Source organism: Petaurus breviceps, unplaced genomic scaffold (genome assembly GCF_028583685.1).
Source record: "Petaurus breviceps papuanus isolate PSGF00001 unplaced genomic scaffold, PetGlider_PUasm1.0 91041, whole genome shotgun sequence".
NCBI classification, from domain to species: domain Eukaryota; kingdom Metazoa; phylum Chordata; class Mammalia; order Diprotodontia; family Petauridae; genus Petaurus; species Petaurus breviceps.
Window position 1 is genome coordinate 273,861 of NW_027187400.1, and position 26,793 is coordinate 300,653.

General features: G+C 43.4%; 1 protein-coding gene across 1 annotated transcript in view; it reads left to right on the forward strand.

Moving 5' to 3' along the window:
• Positions 1-26,793, forward strand: part of PHC2 (polyhomeotic homolog 2) — a 162,328-nt gene that overhangs the window by 98,742 nt on the left and 36,793 nt on the right. The window contains exons 8-10 of the mRNA XM_069078435.1: positions 10-325; positions 24,123-24,550; positions 24,905-25,070. Of these exons, the coding sequence (XP_068934536.1) occupies positions 10-325; positions 24,123-24,550; positions 24,905-25,070 (910 nt within the window). The remainder of the gene's footprint in view (positions 1-9; positions 326-24,122; positions 24,551-24,904; positions 25,071-26,793) is intronic.

Consider the following 26,793-nt stretch of genomic DNA (forward strand, 5'->3'; position numbering starts at 1 on the left):
CTTTTCCAGGTACAGAACTTGACCCTCCGAACGCAGCAGACAGCAACCACAACAGCCTCGGGCCCCACCCCTACCCAGCCTGCACTGCCCAGCCTGGCCCTGAAACCCACCCCAGGCAGCAGCCAGCCTCTGTCTACCCCCTCACAGGGCAGAAGCACCGCTCAGGGTTCCCCAGCAGGTGCCAAGGCTGGCATAAGTGACAGTGTGGCTGAGCAACTCAAGAAAGGGGACAGCAGCAGTGGCAGTGTGCCAGGGAGCACTGAGGGCCGGGGGGGACTAAGCCGGATGGTGTCCCCTGTGGCCACACACCCCCTCATTGCACCAGGTAAGGCCCAAGACAGTATCTTGCTCCAGAAGATCCCAAAGCACTGCAAGGTTGTCAGAATATTTCCATACCTCCTTTCTCCAAGGTGGTCCTGGACCCAGCCCATCTAGGGGAGGAAGATAGCCAGTCTCACTCAGTTCTCTCTCTGTTTCCGTGCCCCAGGTTCATTGGCCTCTGGTTTTATTCAGTGCTTCTAGCTTGCCATAGGAGATATTGTAAACTAGAGGGGGAGCAAAGTCTGCTGTTTCTTCTACACAGTGCACATGGTGGAAAGAAGCCTCATGTCTTAGGACAATTCAGTAATAGCTCTGCCCCTGATTGGGCCCTCTCTGGCTAGCTAAGGCAGATGCCAGCTCCTTGTTTTCAAAAGGCAAAAGGAGAGTTAGAGGACCTGGAGGAAGTACAGTCCTCTGGCACAGAGAAATGAGCCCTTTTATGTCCTTGGCTTATAGACCCCATGTAAAGAGAGAAGTCGTGTGACATAGGAGCAGCCTGGGCTTGTCTTCCCAACTCAGATACTTAAGAGCCAGATGAAGGAGGGCAAGGCACTAAGTCTTCGAAGTCTCAGTTTTCTCCTTTCTAAAATGGGAAGAATAATATCCGCACTACTAATCTCATGGGATTGTTGGGGAAAGTACTTTTCAAACTTGACTTAAGAGACAAAAACTTTACAGTCAGCAAGGACTGGAGGCAGATGTGGTACAGTAGGAAAAATCACTGTATTCTGGCCCTGCTATTTAATAAATGCTTATATAATCTTGGGCAATCACTTTATCTCTCTGGGCCTCAATTTCCTCATCTGCAAAATGAAGAGATTGTACCATCTGATCTTTGAAATCTCTTCAGTACAGTTCAACAAGTATTTATAAAGCAGCAGCTCTGTGCCAGGCACAGTGCCCGGTGCTGGGTGTAAAGATAAGGAGGAGCAGAGTCACTGCGCTTGTGGAACTTACATTTAATGGACAGAGACAACATGTACATAGATAAGTAAATACAAAATGTAAAGTGATTTCAGGGAGGGGGAGGAATTGCCAGGAAGGGCCTCCTGGAGGAAGGGTGGCCTTGAAGCTGAGCCAGTTCTGAATCCTGTGATCCTGCTGGCCTTTGGGAGAGAACGATGCCTGGCCACCATGTAGCACTGTGCCAGCTAGCTCAATGCAGGCATTTATGGAAATGCAACTTCATTCAAAACTTTTTATCAGTGACCTGGATAAAGATATAGATGCCATCCTTCATGTAGATGACACAAGGCTAATGTGTTGAATGACAGAATTGGGATCCCAGATCATCTCAGCAGGAAAAAAATAATGAGTTACAGGGAATAAGATAAAACCTAATTCTGCAGGGATCAATGAAAAGTGTAGTATTTAGGTGCAGAAACCCACTGTACCCATAGAGGATGGGTGAGGGAGGGTGGCTACAGAGTCACCTAAAGAAGTCCTCAAAGTCACAGGGACTACAAGCTCTCTAGGGGGGGTCACCAGAACTCGGAGACACAAAAAGCCGATGTGATTTTAGGGTACATTAACAGAAAGAGTATCTAGACCAGGGATGGGGAACCTGAGTCCTCAAGGCCCCATGTGATCTTCTAGGTCCTCAGCCTTTTGACTGAGTCCAAGCTTTACAGAATAAATCCTTTTATGAAGGGGAGTTATTCTGTGAAGTTTGGATTCAGTCAGAGGTCTGCACTTGAGGGCCACATGTGGCCTTGAGGCTGCAGGTTCCCCACCCCTGGTCTAGAACAAGGGGGTGATAATCCCAGTACTTTCTGCAGTGATTTGATCAGACATTTATAATACTATCTTCAGTCCCTTGTAGGAGGGACAGTGACACCCCAGAGCTAGTTTGGAGGAAGGCAAAGAGGATCAGTCCATTGAAAAACATTTATTAAACTCCTACTATGCGCCAGGCACTTCACCAAATAGTTAAGGAATTCAGTATTATATCATATGTTTTAGAGTAGGGCAGTGACATGGCAGTAGTGTTCAAACATTTGAAGGGCTGTCCTGTGGAAGCAGGATTAGGTTCATGCTGTATAGCTCCAGAGTGCAGACCTAGGACTGGGGTGGGGGATGAGAGGAAAATCCATGGTGGCTCAATACAAGGAAGAGCTACCTAAAAATAAGAACTGTCCAAAGAGGGAATGAAGGGGAACATTTATGCCAGAAGGTATTAAGCAGATGCCTTGGGCAGGAAGTTGGACTAGCAGCTACTGAGAAGGAAATCCAGCTCATAGTCCAAAAGGTCCTCAAGACTGCCATTCACCCCCATGATTGATCTGGGGGTTCTCTCTAGATCTAAACCCATCTCCCAAATCTGGGGCAAGGGAGAGAAATACAGGGGAGGAAGGAAGAAAGAGGGAGAGAAAAAATTCATTAAACACTCACAATGTGCCAGGCACTATACTAGAAAGTCCTTCAAAGAATGTATCCTGTCCTGAGGCAGCTGAGCTGTTTGGGCAATAAGGAGCCTAGAGAGAAACACAGAAAGTCCCACCTTTTCCTTAGGACTCATTCAATTTGGTTCAGATTGGTTTCAAACTAGCCAGCCAGTTACCCTCTATATACCTCCCCCAGCACAGACACTCTAGCCAATACAGCTCTGGCTATGGGCTTCCCAGGCTTTCCTTGATGCTAACCCATAGATCCAGGGGCCCCAGAACCTCTAGAATTGTTCTAGGGTTTATAGAGACAGTTGGGGGAGGGGGCCCTGTTTCTGTAGACCTTATTTAAGCAGAAAGGGTCCGTGTGGCCATAAAAACTAAGGTCTGTGGGGCCAAGGGTCAGAAGGCTGCCTGGGGAATGCTATTACAACTGCCCTCACTTAGCTTCATCCTAGCACAGAGCACATCAGCCCCCACAGAGCTTTCTGTCAGCATCTGTGAGCTACAGAGGCACAAAGCCCCTTTCCTCATGGATTCAGACCAGTGGGTTTCGCATTGTTCTAACAACCACAATCCCCCCCCCAACCTCCCCCTCCTTTTTTCTCCTTCCTCCCTCAGAGCTCTATGGTCAGGCAGGGCCCCCACCCCCACCTCTCTGCATCCATAGCTCCTTCCATCTTGAAAGATAGCTAGTGGAAGATTTGGATGGTCACAAGGGCTCAGGATTTTGGAACAAAGAGTGGACCGAATCAGGGAGGAAAGATGGGCCTTATAAACCTCTGGGAGGCAGACTGGGGTCATGCTTGTCCTCAGCTCCATAGCCCCCTAGCATCCCATCCAGCCTACCCACTGGGACAGAATTGAGGGATTAGGAAACTGAAAGGGGGAGATGAATTGGAGGTGGGGGTGGCTTGGCCAGTCAGAGTTGGCCTTGAGCTGGCTGCTGCCCCTAAGGAAGATCATCAGTGGGGGGCTATGGGGTATCAGGGAGGAATGCGGTCTCCTAGGGGCTATTTCCTCCTAGAGCAGGCTTCTAGTCCCAGCTGGGGCTGTTCCCATTGACAGCTGTTTGGGGGCAAAGCCCCTCCCCCATGGCAAGTTCCCTGCTGCTCTCATCCTATCACCTTGGCAACCAGGCTTCTTTAGGCCTTACAAACAGAAAAGGCCCCCTCTGCCTTGAAAAGCTTTGAGGAGGGAGCAGAGCCTGGGGGCTTGGCTTTAGGGAGGGAGTAAGGGAGGGAGGGAAGGAGGAGAGAGCTGGCTTTGCCTGGCTTAAATCTGTGAGCCCTGAGCCAGCAGGATACTCCTGGCCTTGGACTCCCAGAAAGCTAAGCCAAGCTTGACACCTGGTATCGAGCCCCAAAGGACAGGGGTCCAAACAAGAACAGACTTGGAACCTCAGGTGTAGTGATACCCTAAGGGTAGCCTCTCTACTGATGCCTCATCTCCCACTTCCAGCTAGGGGCAAGGGCTTACTTACAGTGTGAGAGGCAATGATAGGAGAGAGGAGGGGGTTGGTGATATCAGCCCTAGAGGGTCATTGAGAATCAAAGGCTGTTTTCACCCACTGTTTCCCAAGATCCCTCGCAAACCCTTTGTTCTGCCTTCTGCCACCACTCCTCCCCTCCCCCTTCCCCCTTTTGCTCCTGCTCTTCATGCCTACTCCATCCTCAGCAAGGCAGAAGGTATTATCTGCTAATAACAATTACTATATAGTTGCTTTGTTCCACCTCAGAGGTTAGTTGCATATAAGTGGAAAAAAATATCTGCGGGTGATTGGCTGAACAATTTGGGATTGGGAGGCACCACATTCTTCTCTACAAATAGCCATTGTAGAGAATTTTTGATTGACTGATTGATTGACTGATTGATTGATTGGAGTAAAGATGGCATTACATGAAATTGAATAGAAAAGTGTATATGGGGCGGCTAGGTGGCGCAGTGAGTAAAGTGCTTTCTTTTTCTTTCTTTAAAAAAAAAAGTTCGGGTTCTGGCCTCAGACACTTAACACCCACACAAAAAAACTAGCCAGGGTAACCTTGGGCAAGTTACTTAACCCCGACTGCCCTCCAAAAGGCAATAAAAAAAAAGTGTATATCACTGCCTCTGGAAAGTCCAGGTAGAAAAAGCATATAGGAATGGACTTGTTGGGTTGTGGGAGAGGGTCGGCTCTCTGGTTCCTTACCCATTGCCCGTTATCCTGAATATAGGCCTCCCATGCTGTTGTATGGGTGGAGTCACTGAAAAGTTGTGCTTAAAAATGAACATAGGTGGTCATTTCAACTATCCCCCTCCAAGACCACACTTGGACATCTAAGGTCTTTTCCTTTAATTTAAAATAAAAAAGCTTTCAGAGATGGAGCAGCATTGCTAAGAGGAGGCTGTGTGTTGTTTACCATCTCTCTGCCACAGGGCACACGTGCATCCCCACACTGACACACACTTTACTTGACAGTGGCGATCACCTAATTTCCTTTGGAAATTCACTCTACTGGCTTCCTTAACACTGTGTTCATTCTGTTTCCTTAACTTGTTTCTCCTCTTTCCATAAAATCCAGTTCTAGGCTCTCTCCTTTTCGCCCTGTAACATTAACTTGTCACATGGTTTTAGCTACCCACCACCTGTATGCAGATGATTCTCAGATCCACATCACCCTCCTTGATCTTTCCCCTGCTTCTAGCTGCCTCTACACCAGTGGCAGGTAATTTATCACAGCCATACCTAAATTTTGAAATGTTTTTATGGAGTTTACAGTTTTCTTCCCCAAAGGGCCCATCCCCTAATTTCATTGCTGCTAATACCTCTCTCCATTCCCTATTTCCTAATTGCTTTCAACCTTAAAATCTCAGAGTTAGAAGGAACCTCGGAGGCCACCTAGTCTAGCATATACCTGAATAAGAGTCTCTCCTACAATATATCCAACTTTTGTTTGAAGACCTCTAGTGAGGGTGAGAGCACATCCCTGCAGGGCAGCCCATTCTATTTTTATGTTGCTATAATGGTTTATTGACCTTTGCTTCCCCTTGACTTCTTTATCTTACTTCCAGTTGATCATCAAGTCTAAGTCATACTCTATGAGTGCTCAGATCTACCCATTCTTTCTCTTTCCGTAGCCATCACCAGTCTAGGATCCCTTAATTATGTGCCTGGATGATCACCACAAACCCCTTATGAATGATTATAGCTTGGTCAGCAAGGAATCAATCTCTCTGTGACTTAGTTTTCTCTTCTGAAAAATGGGGAAGATGACAGTTCATATCTAGTAGTACTAAAAGGCTTCTATGGGGTTGTTTTGATGGTCATTTCGTGGTAGTGCAGAGAAGTCATGTCTTAGATTTTTTTTCCTGATAAAAGGTTCTGCCCAAAGTAGATACTGTGTACTGCCGTTTGAGTGACCGATTTACTCGTACAAACATATGGTGTAGTGTATGTGCTTCTCCCTCAGTAACTCACCATCTGCTTTGCTGGAGACAGTGAAGCTATAGAAATGTAGCTATTCTTGAAACATTCAGCTGCAGAATGACTAGTAGTAGGCGACTCTAGTTTCATAGCTAGCTTTCTTCCAAAAAACAAGCCCTCAGACAAACCTGTGTCCTCTCCCTAACTGCCTAGACAGTAGTGCTGTTCCGCAGGTTTAGAGAAGATATAGGCCCTGCCCTCAGAATCTTACAGTCTAGGAGGAGCTATTACACATATTCAAATAACCATACTATATGAATGATAATAGCACTTTGTAATTATATAGTGCTTTAAAGTTTGCAAAGCACTTTGCACACATGATCTCATGGCCAGAGCTTGTAGTCTACTCATTTTACAGGTGAGAAAACTGAAGCTCACTCCATTAGTAGATAGTAGATAGAGCCCTGGACCTGGCTTCAGGAAGACCTGGCTTCAAGTCCTGCCTCAGACACTTGCTAGCTGTGTGATGTGGGCAAGTCATTTAGTTTCCTCATCTATAAAATGAGGTGATAATAACACCTACTTCCCAGGATTGTTGTAAGTATTCATTTAGATAATATTCGTAATATGCTTGGCAAACCTTAAAGCACTCCACAAATTCTAACTATTATTGTTGTTGTTCTTATAATTACCAATAACTTTGTCCAGAATCTTATCCACTAATCCACATGATGACTACACTAGAGAAATTCAGAACAAAGTACAATATGAAGTGAATTCTGACCAAGCAGAATAAAAGAAGGACTTCTGTAGGAGGTAGTATCTGAATTGAGTCTCAAAGGATGAGAGCAGTTAACAGGTAGAAGAAGGCAAGAGGGCAGACCCTCCAAGCACAGGAAGCAGTGGGAACAAAGAGACAGAGGCCAGAAACTGTAAGGTACACTTAGGAACCTGGAGTGGTTCCGCAGAAATGTGGTGTCTCTTAGAGTGAGACAAAGGATAATACAAGATAAGACTGAGGAGGGACAATGGACCCAGGTTGGGGTATCGGTATACTGAATGACAGGGAAAGGAAGGAATTTGGACTTTACTTGACAATATGGAACCATGGGAGGTTTTTTAATAGAAGACCGACATTGTCATATTTATGCATTAAAAAATTATTCTGGCAGGGAGGAAAGCATGGAAGTGAGGAAGACCTAGTAGGTAGGAATCTATTGCTGAAACCCAAGCAGATAGAGAGTAATGGGGAAAACCTGTATTAGGTGCTGGCACTGGGAACAGAGAGAGGGGGACAAATGTTAGAGTTACAGCAGAGGGAGAAGAGATAAAAATCAGTAACTGATCAGTAGAATATGAAGGGCACAGGGGAGAGAGAATCATAGATAACCCTAAAATTTCAAACATGGGAGACTTGATTAATGACATTGCCACTGATGGAAATGGTGAAATCAGAGGAGTAGGGTTTGCAGTAGGGTGAGGACAAGGAGATATACTAAGGGCAAATTTGTACATATTGTATTGAAGGTGCTTCTGGGAATGACAGGTAGAAATATATGGTAGTTAACAAGTGTTTATTAAGCACTTATCATGTGCTAGGCACAGTGCTTAGCAATTGGAAGTATAGGTCTGGAACTTTAGAGAAGTAAGGGCTAGAGGTAGATTTGAGAGTCATCTGCGTAGAGGCAATAGTTGAAACCATAGCAGTGAGTAAGATTGCCAAGGGAGAGAGAATACAGAAAGAAGAGGGCCAAGGACAGACCTTTAGGATGAGGAGCTGACCAAAGAGAAAAAGAAACCTACACAGGTAGGATGGTAACTAGAGCCCTGTGATATCTCAGAAGACAAGGGAGAAGAAAGTATTCCGAATGTGGGGGCAATGAACAGTGTTAAGTCCTACAGAGAGATCAAGGAAGTTGAGGATTGATAAAAGGCCACTGGTGATTAAAGTGACCTTGAAGAGAACTGTTTTAGTGAAGCCATGGGGGCTGAGAAGATAGTAGAGTAAGTAGAAGCATTAAGTGTAGTCTTTTTTTTTCAGCAAAGAGGAAAGATTGAGGATGCATAAGAAAGGTGATAGCCTTAGAAGAGGTAGGGTTACTAAACTGGTAGGTCAGCAGTTACCATAGATATATTTATCAAAGCATTTGAAAACGTCTCATTATTTTTAATAATGCAGTTAGGTGGATTTTAAACAGGTTGAGTGGTCAGACCCCAAGTGTGCCCCAGGGAACTGTGCTTGGCCTTCTACTGTTTAATCAGTGACTTGGATAAGGGCTTTGATGGTGTGCTTATTCGTTTTGAAGATGATACAAAATGGGAAGTGAGAGCTAATGCACCAAGTGACAGACAGAGTCAGGATCCAAAAGACCTTGACAGGCTAGACCATTGGGCTGAATCAAATAAGATGAAATGTAATAGGGATAAATATGCCTTATACTCGGGTTAAAAAAAAAAAGCAATTCACAAGTAAAAATGCAGAAGGCAGTTCATCTGAAAAAGATGTGTGTATTTTATTAGTTCAGTGCAAATTCGGATAGGGTAGCCAGAAAAGCTAACACAGCCTTGGGTTGGTGCTAGCTGGATGTCCAGGACTAGGGAGGAGGTGGGCCCCCTGGTGTGTTTGGTCTTGGCCAGATCACCTGGGGAACACAGCATTCAGTATGTATCACGTTTTGGAAAGGACATCAACAAGATGGAGTTTTCAGAGAAGAGCTAGAGCTACCAGGATCACAAAGGGCCCTGAGGTCATGCCTTAAGAGAATGGGCTGAAAGAACTGGGGCATTTCAGCTGGAGAGTAGAGGCATTAGGCAAGAAGTGCTAACTGTGTTGGAAGAGTTGAAGCATGGAAGAGGAATCAGGCTTGTCCCACTTGGCCCCGGAGGGCTGAGCTGCAGAAAGACAGCTTTGGACCTGATGGAAGAACAAACTTCCTAACGAGAAGAGCTGGTCCCACGGTAGAGTGTGCTCCTTTAGGATTCAGATTGCCCTTCCCTGGAGGCCTTTAAGCAAAGTCTGGATAACCACTAGTTAGGTGTGGTGTAACGGCTTCTTGGGCAACGGAAAATGGCTGCTAGTTACCAAACTCCTTGTTGAGTGTCAGGGTGATCAGGGTAAGTGTGGAAAAAGTGGAGGCCATATTGGGGTGGAATGTACTGTCAGTCTCTCTAGGTCAAGGTAGCAACCTGACCTAAATCTGCAGGACTTGGGAATGCTGTAGAAAGGAATGAAAATGGGGATGGCTAGGTGGCACAGTGAGTAGAGTGCCAGCCCTGGAGTCAGAAGGACCTGAGTTCGGATCCAGCCTCAGACACTTATCACACACACACACACACACACACACATACACACACACACACACGCACAAAACTAGCCATGTGACCTTGGGCAAGTTACTTAACCCCAATTGCCCTCCAAAAAAAGCAAAAAAAAAAAAAAGAATGAAAGTGTTCTCTTAGGAAGAAAGTGAATGATTCAGCAAACAGTAAGCTCTTACTATGTCCCAGACATTGTGTTAAGATCTGAGACAAAAAACCAGTCCCACACTGAAGGAGCTCACATTCTAACAAGGGAGACAATACATAAATAACTAGGTAGGTATAAAATTTTTACAGAATAGATGCAAAGTAATCTCAGAAAATCACCAACAGCTGTGGGGGGGAGGGGGCAGTAAGGGGCAGAGAGTAGGGACAGAAAAGCCATTTGAAGAAGGTGGGATTTGAGCTGAGCCTTCAAGGAAGCTAAGATGGAGGGGAGGAGGGAGAGTTTTGCAGACATGGGGCCAGATGGTACAGAGTCAGAAAGCTGGAAAAAAAAATGTGGTATGCAAAAAAGAGCCAGGAGGACACTGTAGCTGGACTGTAACATTCCCTTCCATGGGGGCAAAGTGTGAGATGACTGGAGTGGTGGAAAGGACTAGGAGATGAAGGACCTGAATTCCCAGAGGACTATATGTTTGGTGCTGGGAGGTAATAGGGATCTACTGGGGTTAGAGGGGGTGAAGCAGTCAGACCTATGCTTTAGGAAAACTGCTTTCCAGCAAGCATTGAGGGACATGGTAATAATGGCACAAATCTGGACATTTTCACTTTGCACAGCAGAACATGCCACATTTAGCAGCAGTCGGGGCTATGGTCATGGTGTGGAGCCCCCTCAGCAGCCTTCATCACATGCTTAAGACTCTAGACTCTCCCTTCTCCCTCCTCCACCCCCTCCCAGCTAAAGAAAAAGAATTAGTGCTTTTCACCTTTGTAGAACCACAGACTCTCACCTGGAAGGGCAGTCTTATGTTGTCTCACCCCTTCTGGAGCAGGAATGCTCATTCCAACATCCCAACAAAGAATTTTCTAGTTTTTCCTTCAAAACCACCAGGGATGGGGAGCTTACTATATCCTGAGGCAGCCCATGCCACTTCGGGCAGCTCTCATTCTTAGGGAGTTTGTTTTTATAGCAATCCAACATTTACTAGCCTGTCTTCTATCAGAAGCTCCTAGTTCTGTCTTTTGCAGCCAAGAGGAAAAGGCTCAGCATCCCTGTTCCTTATCATAGCCCTTCAAATACTTGAAGATAGTCATCATGGCACTTCTTCCTCCCTCCCATTAGGCTTCCTTCCTCTAAGCTAACCATTCCCTAGTTCTTTCAACTGATATTTATCTGGCATGGCCCTTCACCCTTCCTGGTACCTCTCCTATGACCATGTCCCAGTTTATCAATATCCTTTTAAAAATCTTGTGCCCAGGGCTGAATACAGTACTCAAGATACCATCTGACCAGAGTAGAATATAGTGGGATCGTTATCTCCATAGATCTTAATATTATGTCTCTACTAATGCAGTTTTAGATTATGTTAGTTTCTTGACTGCCAAATCAAACTGTCCATAGCTTTATGTCATCATCAGATTTGATAACCATCTGATACTTGTCTTCATCCAAGTCACTGATTAAAAATTTTGCACAGCAAAGAGCCAAGGACAGATCACTAAGAGTAGTATGCTAGACATTTCCCTCCAGGATGACATCAGACTCTTCAGCCAAACTCTTTGGGTCCAGGAATTCAGTAAGCTCTGAATTGACCTCATTGTTCCATCATCTAGCCCCCATTTCGTTAGGCTGTCCACAGCAATAACAGGAGAAACTTTATTAAATGTTTTGTTGAAACTTGGGTTAGTTATTCCCTTAATCTGCTGGTATAGTAACCGTATCACAAAAGGAAGCAAAGTTAGTGTGGCAGGCTTTGCTTGCTCTCATCAGTGTGGTGTTCTTCCCACTAATGCTCATCACAGCCCTTTACATTTTCTCTGCTCTGCAGTTCCTGTCTGTGTTTTTTCTATGCATAGAAAATCTACCCAGTGTCCTGGAGTTCTCTTTGTTGTTTTACTTGTTTCTCAGGGATACTGATGAGACATCCAGCCTGTTCATCTGCTCTCCCATTCTTGTTCAGTGATTGGCCCTTTTCTCAGTGTACACACCTTCCCCAAGGTCCCTCATTTTGCTTCTTGGGCACAAACCATCCTTAGGAATGTGATTTGCCATCTTTCCATGACCCATGGAGTCACTTTAATTCTTTACAGGGATCATGATGTCCTAGCCACAAAACATGAAAAGGAAAAAAACTGATGTTAGAGAAATGGACTTTTGTAGTGGCAAGCAACTTGGAATCTCAAATGTGATCTAGCTCATTGTCCATCTGCATTGGTTGACTGAGATACACATATGGCTGGACACATTTGATAGGTTGCCCATCTAGCTTCATGTCATAATCTAGGCAATATGCATTTTTTTGCCTACTTTGTTTTTCCAATTTGGATGGGTGACTTTCTTTTGCATTTGCAGTGGATTTATCTAAGAAGGCTTTGTAGGGTTCTAGATCTTGATACAGCTGTAAACAGTAGCATTTAAAGAGTTTTACCATCAGTGAGGAATCATTCTTTTTCTTAACGACATTAAAGAGAACAGGGCTGTGAAAGTTGAAGAGGCCACAGCATCGTATGTATCATTGATGAGATGCTTCTGCCATGGGGGTAGAAGAATTGCCCTATGAAAAACAAATGAAATGAGTGAGAGGCTGATGTTACTGTCACCTCCATCAGGAACTACAGTAGTTCATCAGAATACTCCGATACCAGGAATACTACTGATGATTTCAAAATACGCAGATTATTAGGAATACAACTAGTATATCTTTGATCAGACTTAGAGTATCTTGAGTGTAGGTGGAAGCTGGGTGTGGTAGTGAATCCCAAATACCAAGGAAACTGAGGCTGGTGGATCTCTTGAGCTCTAGAGTTCTGAATTACAGAGCACTATGACAACCTAATGTCTGCACTGTTTGGCATGAGTGTGGTGAGCCCCTGGGAAAGGGTTAGTACCAGGTTGCATAAGGAGGGGCAATCCAGTCCAGGTCAGAAATAGGGAAGGTCAAAGCTCTTGTGCCAGTTAGTAGTGAGATCAGGGCCATGAGTAGCCCCTGTACTTCTAGGCTGGGCAAGATAAGGAGGCCCAGTCTTTTAGAGAAAGACAGACAAAAATGGACAAAGAGACAGAAAGGATGGAGGGAGAAATAGAATGAGAGACCAGGTCAGCTAGGTGAAGTTGTTAGCAATGGTGAGGTTCCAGGGTCTTTCACTTCTTTTGTCTTCATTGTGGTGAGTGTGAGGTCCTTCACAAGGGTGTCTGTTGGCCTGAGGTTATGTTTTCTGCTCTTCCAGAGCCTCTCAGAATGCAGTGTATACCAGAATCGGGGAGCTGTGCCATGATGAAGCTGTTTTTAAGTTGTAGTCCAGAGCTAGATGCTTTTCTAATCATATCAACTGAGCTTTCTCTTAAGCCTACATCTCCAGAGAAGGGCTGTCCAACAGCAGGCATTGGAACATAAAAAATGTGCCGTTCTAGCATGTACTATCTGGTCACAGCACAGCCACCTAATATGCCAAGTAAGGAGAGAGCAGCAAGTGCTAGTCAATCCTGCCCCCATTCAAGTTATACAAAGATGAGATTGCTCTCCTTTCTTTTGGGGGAGGATGGATTTTAGATACTGCCATTAGGACAAAGAGAGGGATGTTGTGGGGTGTGGAAAAGGATAGAAGTGGCATGTAGGGAGTGTCCCTGTAGGAGATTTCCTGGGGCTACTCCTGCCCTGCTGGGGCTGTGGAGAACAGTTGGACTTATATGAGTGGCTGGCTATACTCTGCCATGGGCTGCTGTCTAGACCCACAGTAACTCCAGTACAGGGGAGTGAGGGAGGGCCACAACACTCCCAAGAAAAGAATGTTGTGTCAAGTAAAGACTTTTCAAGAGACAAGCCACCAGCTTGCTGATACCCATTGTTTCCCTTCTTGATGTGTTTTCTCTGACTCTCCTTGCAACTGACATAGCTCTGACCCAGAAACACTGGCTTTGGGAGGAATTTTCTCCACATTGTCCAATAGAGTATTATTTCCAGTAAGGTTGGGTGTGACCAAATGGATAGCCAGGTCTTCCAGGTGAAATACAGCAAAGAGCCCCTGGGCCAAGCTTTAGGGAAGCTCCCCTTGATTCACATTTGTCAATTACTAAATTCACCAGCTCAGGCAGAGCAAGGGATTGTGGTAGCTCCTTCTAGACCCCAATTCAGTACTATACCCATACTCCAGTTGATCAGTTTAGGGAAAGTTTAGTTACCCATGGTCATCTGGTAACATGACCACATTGAATCTCATGGTCAGCTGTACCCAGTTAGTGGTTATTCACACATAATGGGGGCTGAAGGGAGTCTGTATAGTTCAGGGGAGTAAAAGGTCCTATCTACTCCCATTTCCCAGTCTCAGAGCACTACGCAGACCCTAGGTCATCTAAGGATCAGCTTACCCACCATCACCACTTAACCAACTAGTCATTAAGGGACCTGCCCCACAGCCACTAATGCTTTGATTCTCAAAATTGAACTTGCAAACCAAGTATTCTGGATCCCTGCTAGAGCAGACTCAAGGGCCTCTGAAAACTTAGGGACTTGGTTCCCAAAGAGCAAGTGTTGCTGTCAGTAGTGCTAGTTGAAACAGTTCTCAAGAATGATCCAGGAGACCAAGTCCAACAAACAGGGAGACATCTCAAACTATTCCGCCTAAATGGAAGCTGCTGTTTCCCCTTCCTGGTGGTGCTGAGGGTCTCTTGCCTGGTGTTGCATAATAGAGCTATTGTTGCACTCCTAACACTGCCAAAAGCATTGCCTGGAGCAGACATATGCTATATCCAACTATGGCCATTTGCCAGTCCCTGAGCCAAAAAGTCTTTCAGGATATTTATAGTGCTTTTTGACGCAAAGAGATGACCTCCACATAGGTCAATCAGCTGTCGTTGATCTGGTTTTTGAGACCATCAATTTTAACATCAGCTCTAGTCAGGTCTGAGACTACAGCTCCACAAGGGTTTCAGAAAAAAGTGACAGCAGAAAGAGGTTGGAGATAAGGCAGGCTGTGTTCATCTGGTCTTTCAGCCTTCTCATCAGAGCCCCTGTTATTATTTTTCAAGAAGAAGAGAAGGGAATTATAGCCTTGCCATATCTATATAGCCATCTGGGACTGCCTCCCATTGATACCCAACCTGCTGGACCAACTGGCAGGACTAGTGATAAGTCAAAGAATTGAACCTACATGGGATATGCAGTCTGAATGATATATGCAATGCCAATGAATGGAAGATGACCTTCCTGGCCTACTGTCATGACCTGTATGAATACCAGGTTATATAAGTCAAATTGTGCATTTCCTTGGAATGTTTCAGATTCATGATTCAGTATTTTAAAATTCTTAATAGATATTGATATATATTGTTTTTATATCACCTTTATTTCCAAATACTTCCCTCTCTGCTTCCTTAACTTCCTTATAACAAAGGAAGCCATTCCTTATAATAAAAAAAAAAAGAACAAGAAGGAAAAAAAGAAAGCAATTCAGCAGAACTAACCAATATATCAGCTGAATTATATAATGTTCCACACCCATAGTCCCCCACCTCTTCAAAGAAGGGAGCAAAGTGGTTTTTTTCATCTCTACTTTGGGGATAAGGTTGGTCTTTATAATTATCAGTGTTCATTTTAATTGTCTTTTCCATTGACATGGTAATTGTCATTGTGTCTTTTTTCCTGATTCTACTTCCCTTACATCAGTTTGTATAAGTCTTCTCAGGCTTCTCTGAATTCTTCATATTTATTGCTTCTTATGGTACAGTAATAATACATTTGAGTATCATAATTTGTTTGGCCATTCCCCAAATAATGAGTATGTGCTTTGTTTCCAGTTCTTTGCTACCCAAAATAGTGCAGCTATTGAATACTTTGGTGTATATGAACCCTTTCTGTCTCTGACTTCCTTGGGGATTTATCAGGAACTTAGTATTTCAAGACCTTTTGGACTGATGGTTGGTAGCCTAACTCAGTGATGAGGATGTGCCCCCTCCAGGTAAGGGCATTCATGCCATCCTTCATCCAACACTGATTATTTATGAAGTTGGAAAAGGAGGGGAAATTGGAAACCCATAGAAAGTCAATAAGGGAATCCTTAAATCACACGTAAAACCATATCCCTGTGAACAACCTTGGCACTGCCAAAAGACCTATAATGGTTTCTTTATTTTCCAGAAATCCCCAGCTGTTTTACTCCCAGACTTCTCACTTGGACAGTTCCTCTCACTGACCTACTAAAATACCTCAAGGCTCACCATTAGACACTGAAAAGACAAAGTGCATACCGTTATCATAACAGTTTTTAGTTCAGCTCACTTTGATATGCCTAAACAACCAAGATTTATCATAGGGACACATCATAGGGACAAGTGGATCTATACAGAAGCTGTCCTTGAAATCAAACCGGATCTCTCCCATATACTAGTCCTGCATCTATTTCTCCAGCAAGCTGACTGCTCCTGAAAGGAGCTAAGTAGTAGAGGAAAAAAAAAGAAGCTTCTCAGAATACAGTAGCCCTGGAAGCCCTGGAGGCCTGGAGGCCCTGTCTGGAGGGAATGTGGCATCTCTTTATTGTCCTTACCAGAAATGCCCAGAGTACCTCCAGACCAGCTCCCTCACAGCACAGCTAATGTCAGATTCATCAGGCACAATTTAGTCATAGGTTTACTTTCATATTCCAGGGCATCACAAGTTGTAGACAAGGACATTGTTTGGAAAACCAGAATTTGGATTCCTGGCAGGTCAACCACCTCATTAGGCCTTCTTATAGACAATAAGATTCGTAGCTACTTAGCACTGACTAGACTGATTAGAAGCAGTTTGCCAGCAGCAGATACAGAATGCCTTTTCCCACACCTAGTCACCTCCACTTTAAACTGTCATGACTCCTGAACCCAAAGGAAGACTTCTGAATTGGCTTCTTTGCACATCCCAGAGAAGTGAATGGGGACAAAGGTAGACATATAGTCACGTTAGACTTTCAGTGGCCACAGACTTGTCATAGTATCTGCTGGAGCCTATAAATTATAGGCTAGTGAACTTGATTTTTATTAACTGGATAATTTATTAATTGGATAGTTCTAATTTGAATCATTGAAGAGAGAGTGTATATCTAGAAAAGCAAGTGATGATTCCAAAGACCCAGGATGCCTTAAAAACATCATGCCAGACTAACATTTTTTGATTGGATTTTTAAGAGGAATGTAGTAGATGTCATTTATCTCGATTTTTTTAAGGGTTTAATGAAATATTTCATATTATTCTTCTGGAAAAGAAAGATGTGTACTAGATGGTAATATATTTAGTTGAATTTGAAATTGGTTGAATGCCTAAACTCAAAGGATTGTCATTAATGGTACCATGGCAACTTTATAAGCTGTCTCCATTGGAATTCACCAGGGACCTCTGCTTGGCCCTGTGCTGTTTTGGTATTCTTATCAGTGACTTAGATAAAGGCATAGATGGAATGTTTATCTAATTTGCAAATGAATCAAAGCTGGGAGCTATAACTAACACATTGGATGACTGAGTCAGGATATCAAAAAATCTTGACTCAGCAAACTGCTTGCTTTTGTAGGACTGAAAAGCTGAGTGGTTTTGGTTTTTTTTTTTTTTGCATTTTAAAATACAAATTTTCAGAGCTGCATTTAAAGCCCATTGTATAAAAGTATTTATGAAAGCCATCTAATTCACAGAAACTCTGAGTGGTAAGGGACCTCAGAGACCATCAGGTACCCCAAATAGGAATCCCTTCTATAGTATCCTTGACACTCTGACCACTGATCAACTGGCCTCAGATTGATAGACCTCCAGTGCAAGAAGCTCATCTCCTAATGCAACCAGCTCTACTTTAGGACAGCTTTAATTGTTAAAAAGTTTTTCCTTGCATCAAACCAAAACCTGCCTCTCTCCGACTTTGATCTGTTACTTCCTGTTCTCCCCCCTGAAGACCAAACAGAACAAATCTAATCTTTTTACCCTATGACAGTTATTCAGTTCCTTAGAGACAGGTTTCTCTTTTTAGGTTAAATATCCCTAGTTCTTTCAGCTGGTGTTTGTATAGCATAGTCTTTGGTCCCATCACCATCCTGGTCACCTTATCTTTCTCATGTTTCTGTGCATGTGACCTCCTCAGCTCTTACAGGGTCAGTTATCATCTTCATGCCAACTTTCTCTTAAACTCTAGTCCAGGGGTGGGGAACCTGTGGTCTTAAGGCCATATATGACCTTCTAGGTTCTTAAGTGTGGCCTTTTGATCAAATCCAAATTTTACAGAGCCAATCTTTATTTTAGGTCTACCCTGCTCAAGAATATTCTTCAGCCTGGCTAATTTTTTAAATTTTATTTATTTACTTTTAGTTTACAATATTCAGTTCCACAATCCCTTGAGTTTCAAATTTTCTCCCCCTCCCTCCCTTCCCCTGTCCACCCCTATGGCGGCAAGCAATCAAATATAGGATCTACAAATACTTTCACATTAAACATTAGTCAAGTTGTAAAGAAGGATTGTAACCAATGTAGTGAACAATAAGAAAGAAGAAACAAAACAAAACAAAAAAAGAGAGAGATCAAGTAGTTTGCTTCAGTCTGCATTCAGACTCTGTAGTTCTTTCTCTGGATGTGGATACTCTTTCCATCATGCGTCTTTTGGAGATGTCTTATAACCTTGCATTGCTGAGAGGAGCCCACTCTATCAAAGTTAATCATCACAATACAACGTGTCTGTAATTGTGTGCAAAGTTCTCCTGGTTCTGGTCTCGTCACTCAGCATCAGTTTATAGAAGTCTCTCCAGGTTATTATGAAGTCCATCTGCTCATTTCTTGCAGCACAATAGTATTCCATTATGTTTGTATACCACAACTTGTTTAACCATTCCCCAGTTGATGGGCATCCCCTTGATTTCCAGTTCTTTGCCACCACAAAAAGAGCTGCTATAAATATTTTTGTGCATATGCGCCGTCCTCCCACTTGTGTGATCTCTTTGGGATACAGACCTAGAAGTGGTATTGCTGGGTCAAAAGGGATGCACATTTTTATAGCCCTATGGTCATAATTCCAGATTGCTCTCCAAAATGGATCAGTTCACAACTCCACCAGTAATGCATCGGTGTTCCAATTTTTCCACATTTTCTCCAGCATTTCTCATTTTCCTGTTTTGTCATGTTAGCCAATCTGACTGGTGAGATGTGGTACCGCAGAGTTGTTTTGATTTGCATTTGTCTAATCAGTAGTGATTTAGAGCATTTTTTCATATGCCAACCTGGTTAATTTTTATCTCATATTACTCCAGTAAACCTGGTCTATTATTCCCCCCCCCCCAAATTCTACATCCTATCTTGCATCTTTATACCTTTGTATAGGCTTTCCTCCTTGCTCCCTCTTTACCTCTACCTCTTAGAATCCTTTGCTTACCTTAAGACTCAGCTCAGGTGCTACCGAAACCTTTCCTCATTTCCCTTGGTTGTTAGTATCCTCTTCCTTCTCAAATTATCCTGTATTTTCTTATCTGTCTATGTCTATGTCCCCACTCCACCCACCAGCAAATATAAGTCCCTTGAGGGTAGGGACTATTTGTGGTTTGTCTTTGTATCCCCAGTCCCAATGCCTTGCGTATACAATATATAATACATGTTTATTAAATTAAGTTATATTGAGGACTTGTAAGCTTTTCAATAATGATTTCTTCGCCTTATGTCAGTTTGGCAGTTCAGATATAATGGTTCCATTATCATCCACTGATGAAAATAGAACATTTATAAAAATGTTGGAAGATCTGTTCAGTTTTATGTTTGTTGTCCTAAGTTCATCTACAGATGCTCTCACGAACATCTAACTCTTTTTAGGCTTATTTTTCTCATTAACTACTTTTCGCTGTTTTATGAAAAAAGAGTACTGGTTACAATTTTTTATCTTCCATGATTTATTTTTAATATAGCCATGGTGCTTTTTAGTGACCATCACCCTTCTAAGGTACTCACAGCTTAACTATTTCATAATAAAAAATTTTGCTAGAAATTGACACCAAACTCAGCATCCTGTATTTTGTGGAATCTACTTTCTTCCCCTTTCTGGAAATTGAAACATCTCTATCCTCTATTCCTTCATTACCTCTTCCATTCTCTACAAAGATTACTGATTAGTGGTTCAGCAGTCATATCCACAAGTTTTTTCAGTGCCGTAGAATATAATTTTATCCAACCCAATAGTTTTAAGTTAAACTAGGTGCTCTCTTATAATCTCATTTATTTTATATTTTAATTTCTTGTTAACCATTTCTGTTTTATTTTCTTTGATTCTCTGATCTGGAGATCATTACCTTTAATGTTGAAAACAGAAGGAAAGTAGGAATTCAGTAATTCCACATTTCTCTTGGTTATCCATGATCACTTTCCCATCCATAATAATCATTCAGACTATCCCTTTCTCATTTCCCTTCCATTAAATTTAAATTTTATGGATCAATTTTTAATAAATATCTATTATGCATAAGAATATTCCTAGTGAGATGCAGAGTTTGAATGAGTCATTGTTAGGGCTTTCATGGGGTTTACAGTCTAGGAAGGAAATAGGACTTGTAACCTCTGGCCCATTCCTGAAACTGAGCTTATACAAACTAGGTCCATTCTTGGAAGCAGTTCAGTAATTACACCTTTAGCTCAGGTCAGTTTGGTTTGTTTCTAGCTTTTCTCAAGAGACCCTTAGCTCCCGTGCATATATACATCTGACTTCTAAGACACAGAATATAAAAAAGGTTAATTATATACAAGTGCTACAAGGATCATACCTAAACCCATGTGTAGTTCAGAAATCCTTCCCTGCTGGTAGGCCCAGCTCACATAAGGCACGTGCCTGTTCTGCCACTAGAGGAGCTGCCTTAAAAGATAATCAGGATTTACACCCACAGAATCTCAGATTTAGGAGGGACCCCAGGGGCCATCTAATTCAATCTATATCTGAAGAAAATTCCCTCTACCATATATCCCTTTACTTTCCCAAGCTAAATTTGAGCTGCTTTCTTCACTCTCCACCAGAAGAATGGACTAACTATTGCTAGGGAATCAAGCAACCTGGCCCTCTGGTGACCTCCTTTTTCCCCAGAGGCTTAGCTGTTCTTGATTTTTAGTAATGTATAGTTGAGGTCCCCAACTGAAGCTAAGGTCTTCCCAAGGAGATTGGGTTTCAAGGTTGCTGGTGAGTCAGCCCTCCTCCTCAAGACCTGCACAATCCCCATGATTCATGGTACCAATGAAAGGCATGGTCCAGGTTTGTTCTTACATTCTCATGATGTCTCTTTGCCTCATCACACCTAGGTTTTAAGGTTTTAACCCTCCCGTTGGGGTTCACAGTTCTGTGCAACACTGATTTCACCCTTCTCTCCTTTCAGTGTCAGTGAATGTGAAGTTCAGCTTTGTCCTGGACTCTTAACTTCCTTTGAGACTTGGAAACTCTGCTTGTGGCTGCATTGCACCAGCTTATTGTTGTCTTCCCAGTGACTGCTGTTACTGCCATCTATTCATCCTACCTCAGGAAAATGTTACATTTCTTACAGTGAAGCTGGGCACATTGCCACATTCCCAATTCTTTTGTTTTAGTCAGGACCCATCTGTTTCATGAAAGAGCCTTTCAGGGTAGTTGTGAAAATTTCTGACTTGCTGGGCTCAACCAGTCCTTTCTTCCAACCAAGCTAAGGTGATTGAATTCCATTATCTCCTTCTTACCTAATTCAGGGTACAGGCAGTGTACCCTCCAACAGTCACCCCTATCTGATGACTATTTTGAGATATGGGGAAAAACACTTTCCATTCACCTTTCTGATTTGTCATTCCCTTCATCCCTCCTGCCGACTAGGGCTAAGTGATACAAATTTTCCCAAGGCTTGAAGAAACCTCCTAAAAACCATAGAGACACTATAGAGGGAGGGACAAAACTGGTGGCTGCTACTAGAAACCCTGCTGCAAAGACAAAAGCATGTGAGCTCCTTAAAGACACAGAGATAAATATAATACGTAATACAGGTATAAATGATAGTAATAGTTATGAAGGTGGTGCTTTAAGGTTTACAAAACAATTTACTCAAGACAATGCTGCTAGGTAGTTAATGAAAATATTATTATCCCCACTTTTCAGATGAGAAGACTGAGGCTTAGAGAGACTTACCCTGGGGCCCACAGCTAAAACATTTCAAAGCCAAGATCCATCTGTACTGCACTTTTTCCTACGACTTTGCCCATGTTTTTGTTACTTTTTCTTATTTTTGATGGATGTAAGCTGATATCTGAGCTATTTTCATTTCTTTGATAATCAATGAAGTTGAACATTTTCAAGTACTACTTTAATGTTTTCTTTTTTGTAAATTGTCTGCTCATATAAATTTAATTCAATTCAACAAATATTTTCTGAGTGCCTATTCCACATAAGGCACAAGGTGATGCAAAAATGAATATGAAATATCCCCTGTCTTCAAGGTGTTTACATTTTACTGGGGGGATGGGGGTGAGAGGAAGAGAACAACACATAATATATGCACAAATAAATAAACAGCGCTGGAGAAGCAATAGAGCCCTAATGATCACATGACAGTGGATGGAAGAATCAGGATCCAAAAGAATCTTGTCAGGTGTTGACCCCAGTTGGCTGAATCTAGTCAGATGAAATTCATTAGGAATAAATGTAAAGTCTTGTGTCTTGATGCAAAAAAAACAAACAAACCTCCTAAGTACAAGATAGAGGAGGTTTGGTTAAATAGCAGTTTTGGAAAGCATCTGGTAGCTTTCTTAGACCATTGGCTCTACATGACTTAGCAGTGTGATGTGGCAGCCAAAACTGCTAATGTAGTGGGGCTCCATTGTGCGGGGCATAACCTCTGTGAATGGGTAGGTGGGAGACCACTATACTCTCCTCCTATGATACTCTATCTAGAGTATTGTGTGTGGCTCTGAGCACTGTGGATAAGCTGGAGGGTATCCAGAGGATGGCAGGCAGGACAGTCAAGGGCCTGCTGTCCTTGCTGTGTAACTGTGAGTTGAAGGAGCTGGGCATGTTTAACCTGAAGGAAATCTTGGAGGGAAATAATCAGTGTTTCAAATATTGGAAAGGGTATCATTCGGAGGAGGGCCTCGCTTTGCTTCATTTAGCCCCAGGGGACAGAATGAGGAGTGAGAGCTGGAAGCTGTACAGAGGCTGATCTAGGCTGGAGGTCAGGAGAAACTTGCTAATAGTTTGAGTTGTCCAAGGTGTGGGGGGCTACTTCCATAGGGGACAGACTTCCCTTCCTTGGAGGTATGTATTCAAAGGCTGGATGACCACTCATCAAGTACAATATAAGGAAGATTCTTTTCCCACATGGATTAGGAAGACTAGGTTACCTCTGAAGTCCCTTCCTGTTCTCAAATCTTGTGATTCTGTGATTGGGCAATGCAAGAAAGTTGACAATTCTGATGGTTCTAAGCCAAGTGGCTTTACTCTTATAAATTTATATCATTATAGAGATTCTACAGGTTGAGTTTTTAATTGCATATTTCACTTTATTTTTATATAATCAAATACATTTGCTATGACTTTAACTTTTTCTTCCATTTGTTCAATGGATAAGAAATTTACCTCCCTCCACTACTGAGATACTATTCCTTTTACTTCTACCTTTTTATGATTTTTATGTTTGATTCTTTGATCCAATTATTTCTTTTTCTCTGGGACTTCAATCCCAGGTTACAAACACAGTTGTGAACATAGGCACTTTCCAGGCAGTCCCTGCCTTTCCTGAGAACACTGGAAACCTATTTATTTTGCATTCAGAATCTTTTCTGAAATTTTGGCTCAGGGCCCTAGAATTTAAATTCACTCTTATTCACTGTGTGCATGTGATTATAATTGACCAGTTGTGAATAACCCGTGGTACCCATACATGCCCATGGATCTCTATAGACCTCTAGCTAGGAGCCTGTTTCTGTGAAGCAGCAGGCATAAAAAGGGCAAGGCCCAGTGGTCATCCATTCAGGCTAACTAGATGCCTTCAGCAGCTTCAGGGGCAAGGGGGTGGAGCAGAGGCAGTCCATCACAAGTATATTTCTTGAGACCCTGCTGTGTACCAGTGCACTCTGCTAGAAATTGAGGGGGATACAAAGAAGTTTGAGAAGGTGATGACCCACAAGGACTCCTCTCATTGAGGAGATAAGACACATAACACATGTGAAAAGGCAGCTAACCACATAAAGCAGTAAACGGTAAGTCCCAAATGAGTGATACATGTAATGAGCACTGTGGGGGTTCAGAAGAGGGACACAGACAGACTTGCAGCTGTCTCCAGACTCCAGGGCTGTCACTAGGATGAGGTGAGAAGAGATGAGCCTTGAAAATGGGCAGGATAGCTGATCAACAGGGAGCCTAAAGAACTCAATACAAAATCTCAGGGAGTTATTTACAAGAACAGTCAGGGACCAGACTAGGCTGTTCAGCTCTGTGTGGGAAAGCAAGGGGATTTGAATTGGGGGTGAAAGTGTTGGGGGCCAGGGACACAGTGGGAGCCAAGGCTGAGTTGAGCCACGCTACCTAACTTGAATCTTTCTCCCCACCAGCCTATACCCAGCTGCAGCCACACCAACTCCTTCCACAGTCCCCATCAAAGCACCTGCAACCCCAGTTTGTCATCCAGCAGCAGCAGCAGCAGCAGCCATCTCTACAGCAGCAGCAGCAACAGCAGCAGTCCCAACAATCCCGGCCCCAATCCCAGTCCCAATCCCAGCTTGCCTCAGCTCTGCCAGGAGTAACAGTACAGTCCAGCCCTGAAGTTCATGCCATGTCACTAGGCCCAGCAATCCCTGCCCTCCCACTGCAGTGTCCTGCTACCAATCAGCACAAACCTGGCAACAGCCAGCAAGGCCAGCCCTCCAGCCCAGAGGCTGGGCCCCAAAATGGACATTCTGAGGGCCTGCACCACCCCCCACAACGCAGGTTCCAGCATACATCAGCTGTCATTCTCCAACTACAGCCTGCTTCACCAGCGGTGAGTTAGCCAGTCCCCAAAGTGTGTCCCTCTTTTGGATGGCCACAGCTTAGGCAAGTCACATCCTGGCAACTTGGGCAACTTTCTTCCCAATGTGGGATGTGATGCTGGCTGAATGTTTTGACTCTGCCTAGGTATTTCAAGAGCCTCTTAGGTACCATTTATCCAGAGAGAGGCAGGGCAAGGAAAATAATAGATTTATATATATACAGCTCCTCTGGACCTACAGAGTCTGGATTTCAAAGTTCTTGTCAATTTCCCATCCCAGAAGCTGTGTTGAAGTGCTTGTGGTTCAATCTTCAGTAGAAGTGGGACCTCCTAAAAAGACCATCCCTCTCCCCTATTCCTTGACAGACCCAACAGTGTGGTCCAGATACCTGGAAGGAGGCAGTGCCCAGGGAGAAGAGTATGCCTGAGACCCTGTCCAGCCCAGCAGCCCAGCAACCAGCCACCCTCACTCCCCCACCTGCTGGTCCACTCCAGCCCACAAGCTCTGATGTTCAGCAGTCTCCAGCACATGGTAGGGGGAGTGGGAGGGCAGGATTCCTTGGGGAGAGGAGACAGTTTTCCTCAGCTGCTTCTTGGACATCTGATGTGGGCACCAAAGTGAGTGGGAAATTGGTACTCACTGAAAGCACCTAGTAGACACAGCAGCAAGGAGATGAGGTGAATAGGATCTGGAGACAGGGAAAAACAGAAAGAGATAACTGGGGGAAAGGGGAGTGTCTAGTTAATTCAAAAGAAAGAAGGCTAAAGAAGTAGGAGAAGAAGAGACGAGTACCAAAGTACTAAAGCCTGAACAATGAGTGTTGCATCTCAGTGGTGGCCAGAGGATCTGAGGAAGGGGAGAGGGGGGAGAATTCTCCTGAAAAGTAAGGCCTCACATCCTTTATGCCTGAAATGCAGAGATAATTGAGCAAGTATTTGGGGTCTGAATTATTAATGTGAGTGTAAAATGCAACTTTAAACTGTTGTTCATTTGAGAGACATTGTGGTAGAAATGGAGTGGGTTTGAATCCCAGTTGGATCACTTACTACCTATGAGACCTTGGTTCTTTGGTTCACCTCCTTGGGCTTCATTTCCTCATATATAAAATGGGACATGAAGTTGGACTTACTGACTTCCAGGGCCTTTCAGGTCTAAATCTATGAACTAAATCTTTTTAAGAGATTTCAGGACTTTGTACTATGCAGTAGTTATTATATACTCACTTAGGAATGTTTTGTATCAAATACTTGGTACAATAATAATTTTGCCCACATAGGCATAAAATCTGAGAATTTGGTCCAAGAATTTGAAATAGGAAACCTGGCAAAAGAGCGTTAGTGCTGAAGCTCATGGATGAGGACAGTGGCTAAGAGCCACAAGGAGTGGGAGGTAGGGATTCAGGAGAGAGCCAAAAAGAGCACTTGAATCCAACCTAGTTAAAGTGTCCACATAGGATCTAGTGCCCACGGCTAGGTTTGCCATCTGCCTAGGAATGGGCATACATGGATTTTTCCATGTTCCCCATATCATGCAGCTCTGCCAGAACCCTGTGCCCTGTGGTAGAAGACTTTGTACTGCCTCAGCCTCTGTGGGACTTCCACCCTTTAATTTCTTGACTGTCTGCAGAGTGATCTTGGCCCAGAGTTCAGTGGCATCATGAGCCACCTATAATTCAGGAAGACAGTTCCTGAGTGTTTTTCAGAACAGAGGAAGGAAAGAGAGAGAGAGAGATCAGAGAGAAAGAAAGGGGGATCTCATGGGGATGAAAAAACCAAGGAAAATGGGATTCAGGTAAGAAGGAAAGAAAAGAGGAATAAAAGAAAAAAGTAAGAGGAAGAATTTGTGAGTCAGGGAAAGGAGAGAAAATGAGAAATCACAATTCAGGAAGGGTCCTGAAATTTCATCCCAGAGATTTTAACCCAGGGTCTATAAATTTAAAAAAAAAAAACTATAATTGTATTTCAATGTAATTGGTTTCCTTTGTAATCATATATATTCTGTGCATTTAAAAGCATTATTCTAAGGGGTCCAGAGGCTTCACTAAACTATCAAGGAGCTATAAGAGACAAGGTTAAGAAACCCTGATATAGTTCAGCCTCCTATGGGGCAAGAATTTCCTTACAGATAGTGCTGCAGCTTCTGCCTCAACACCTAGAGGGTGACTAGGAGTGCACTGCTTTGTAAGACATCCCAAGAGGCGGCTAGATGGCACAGTGAATAGAGCACCTGCCCTGGAGTCAGGAGGACCTGAGTT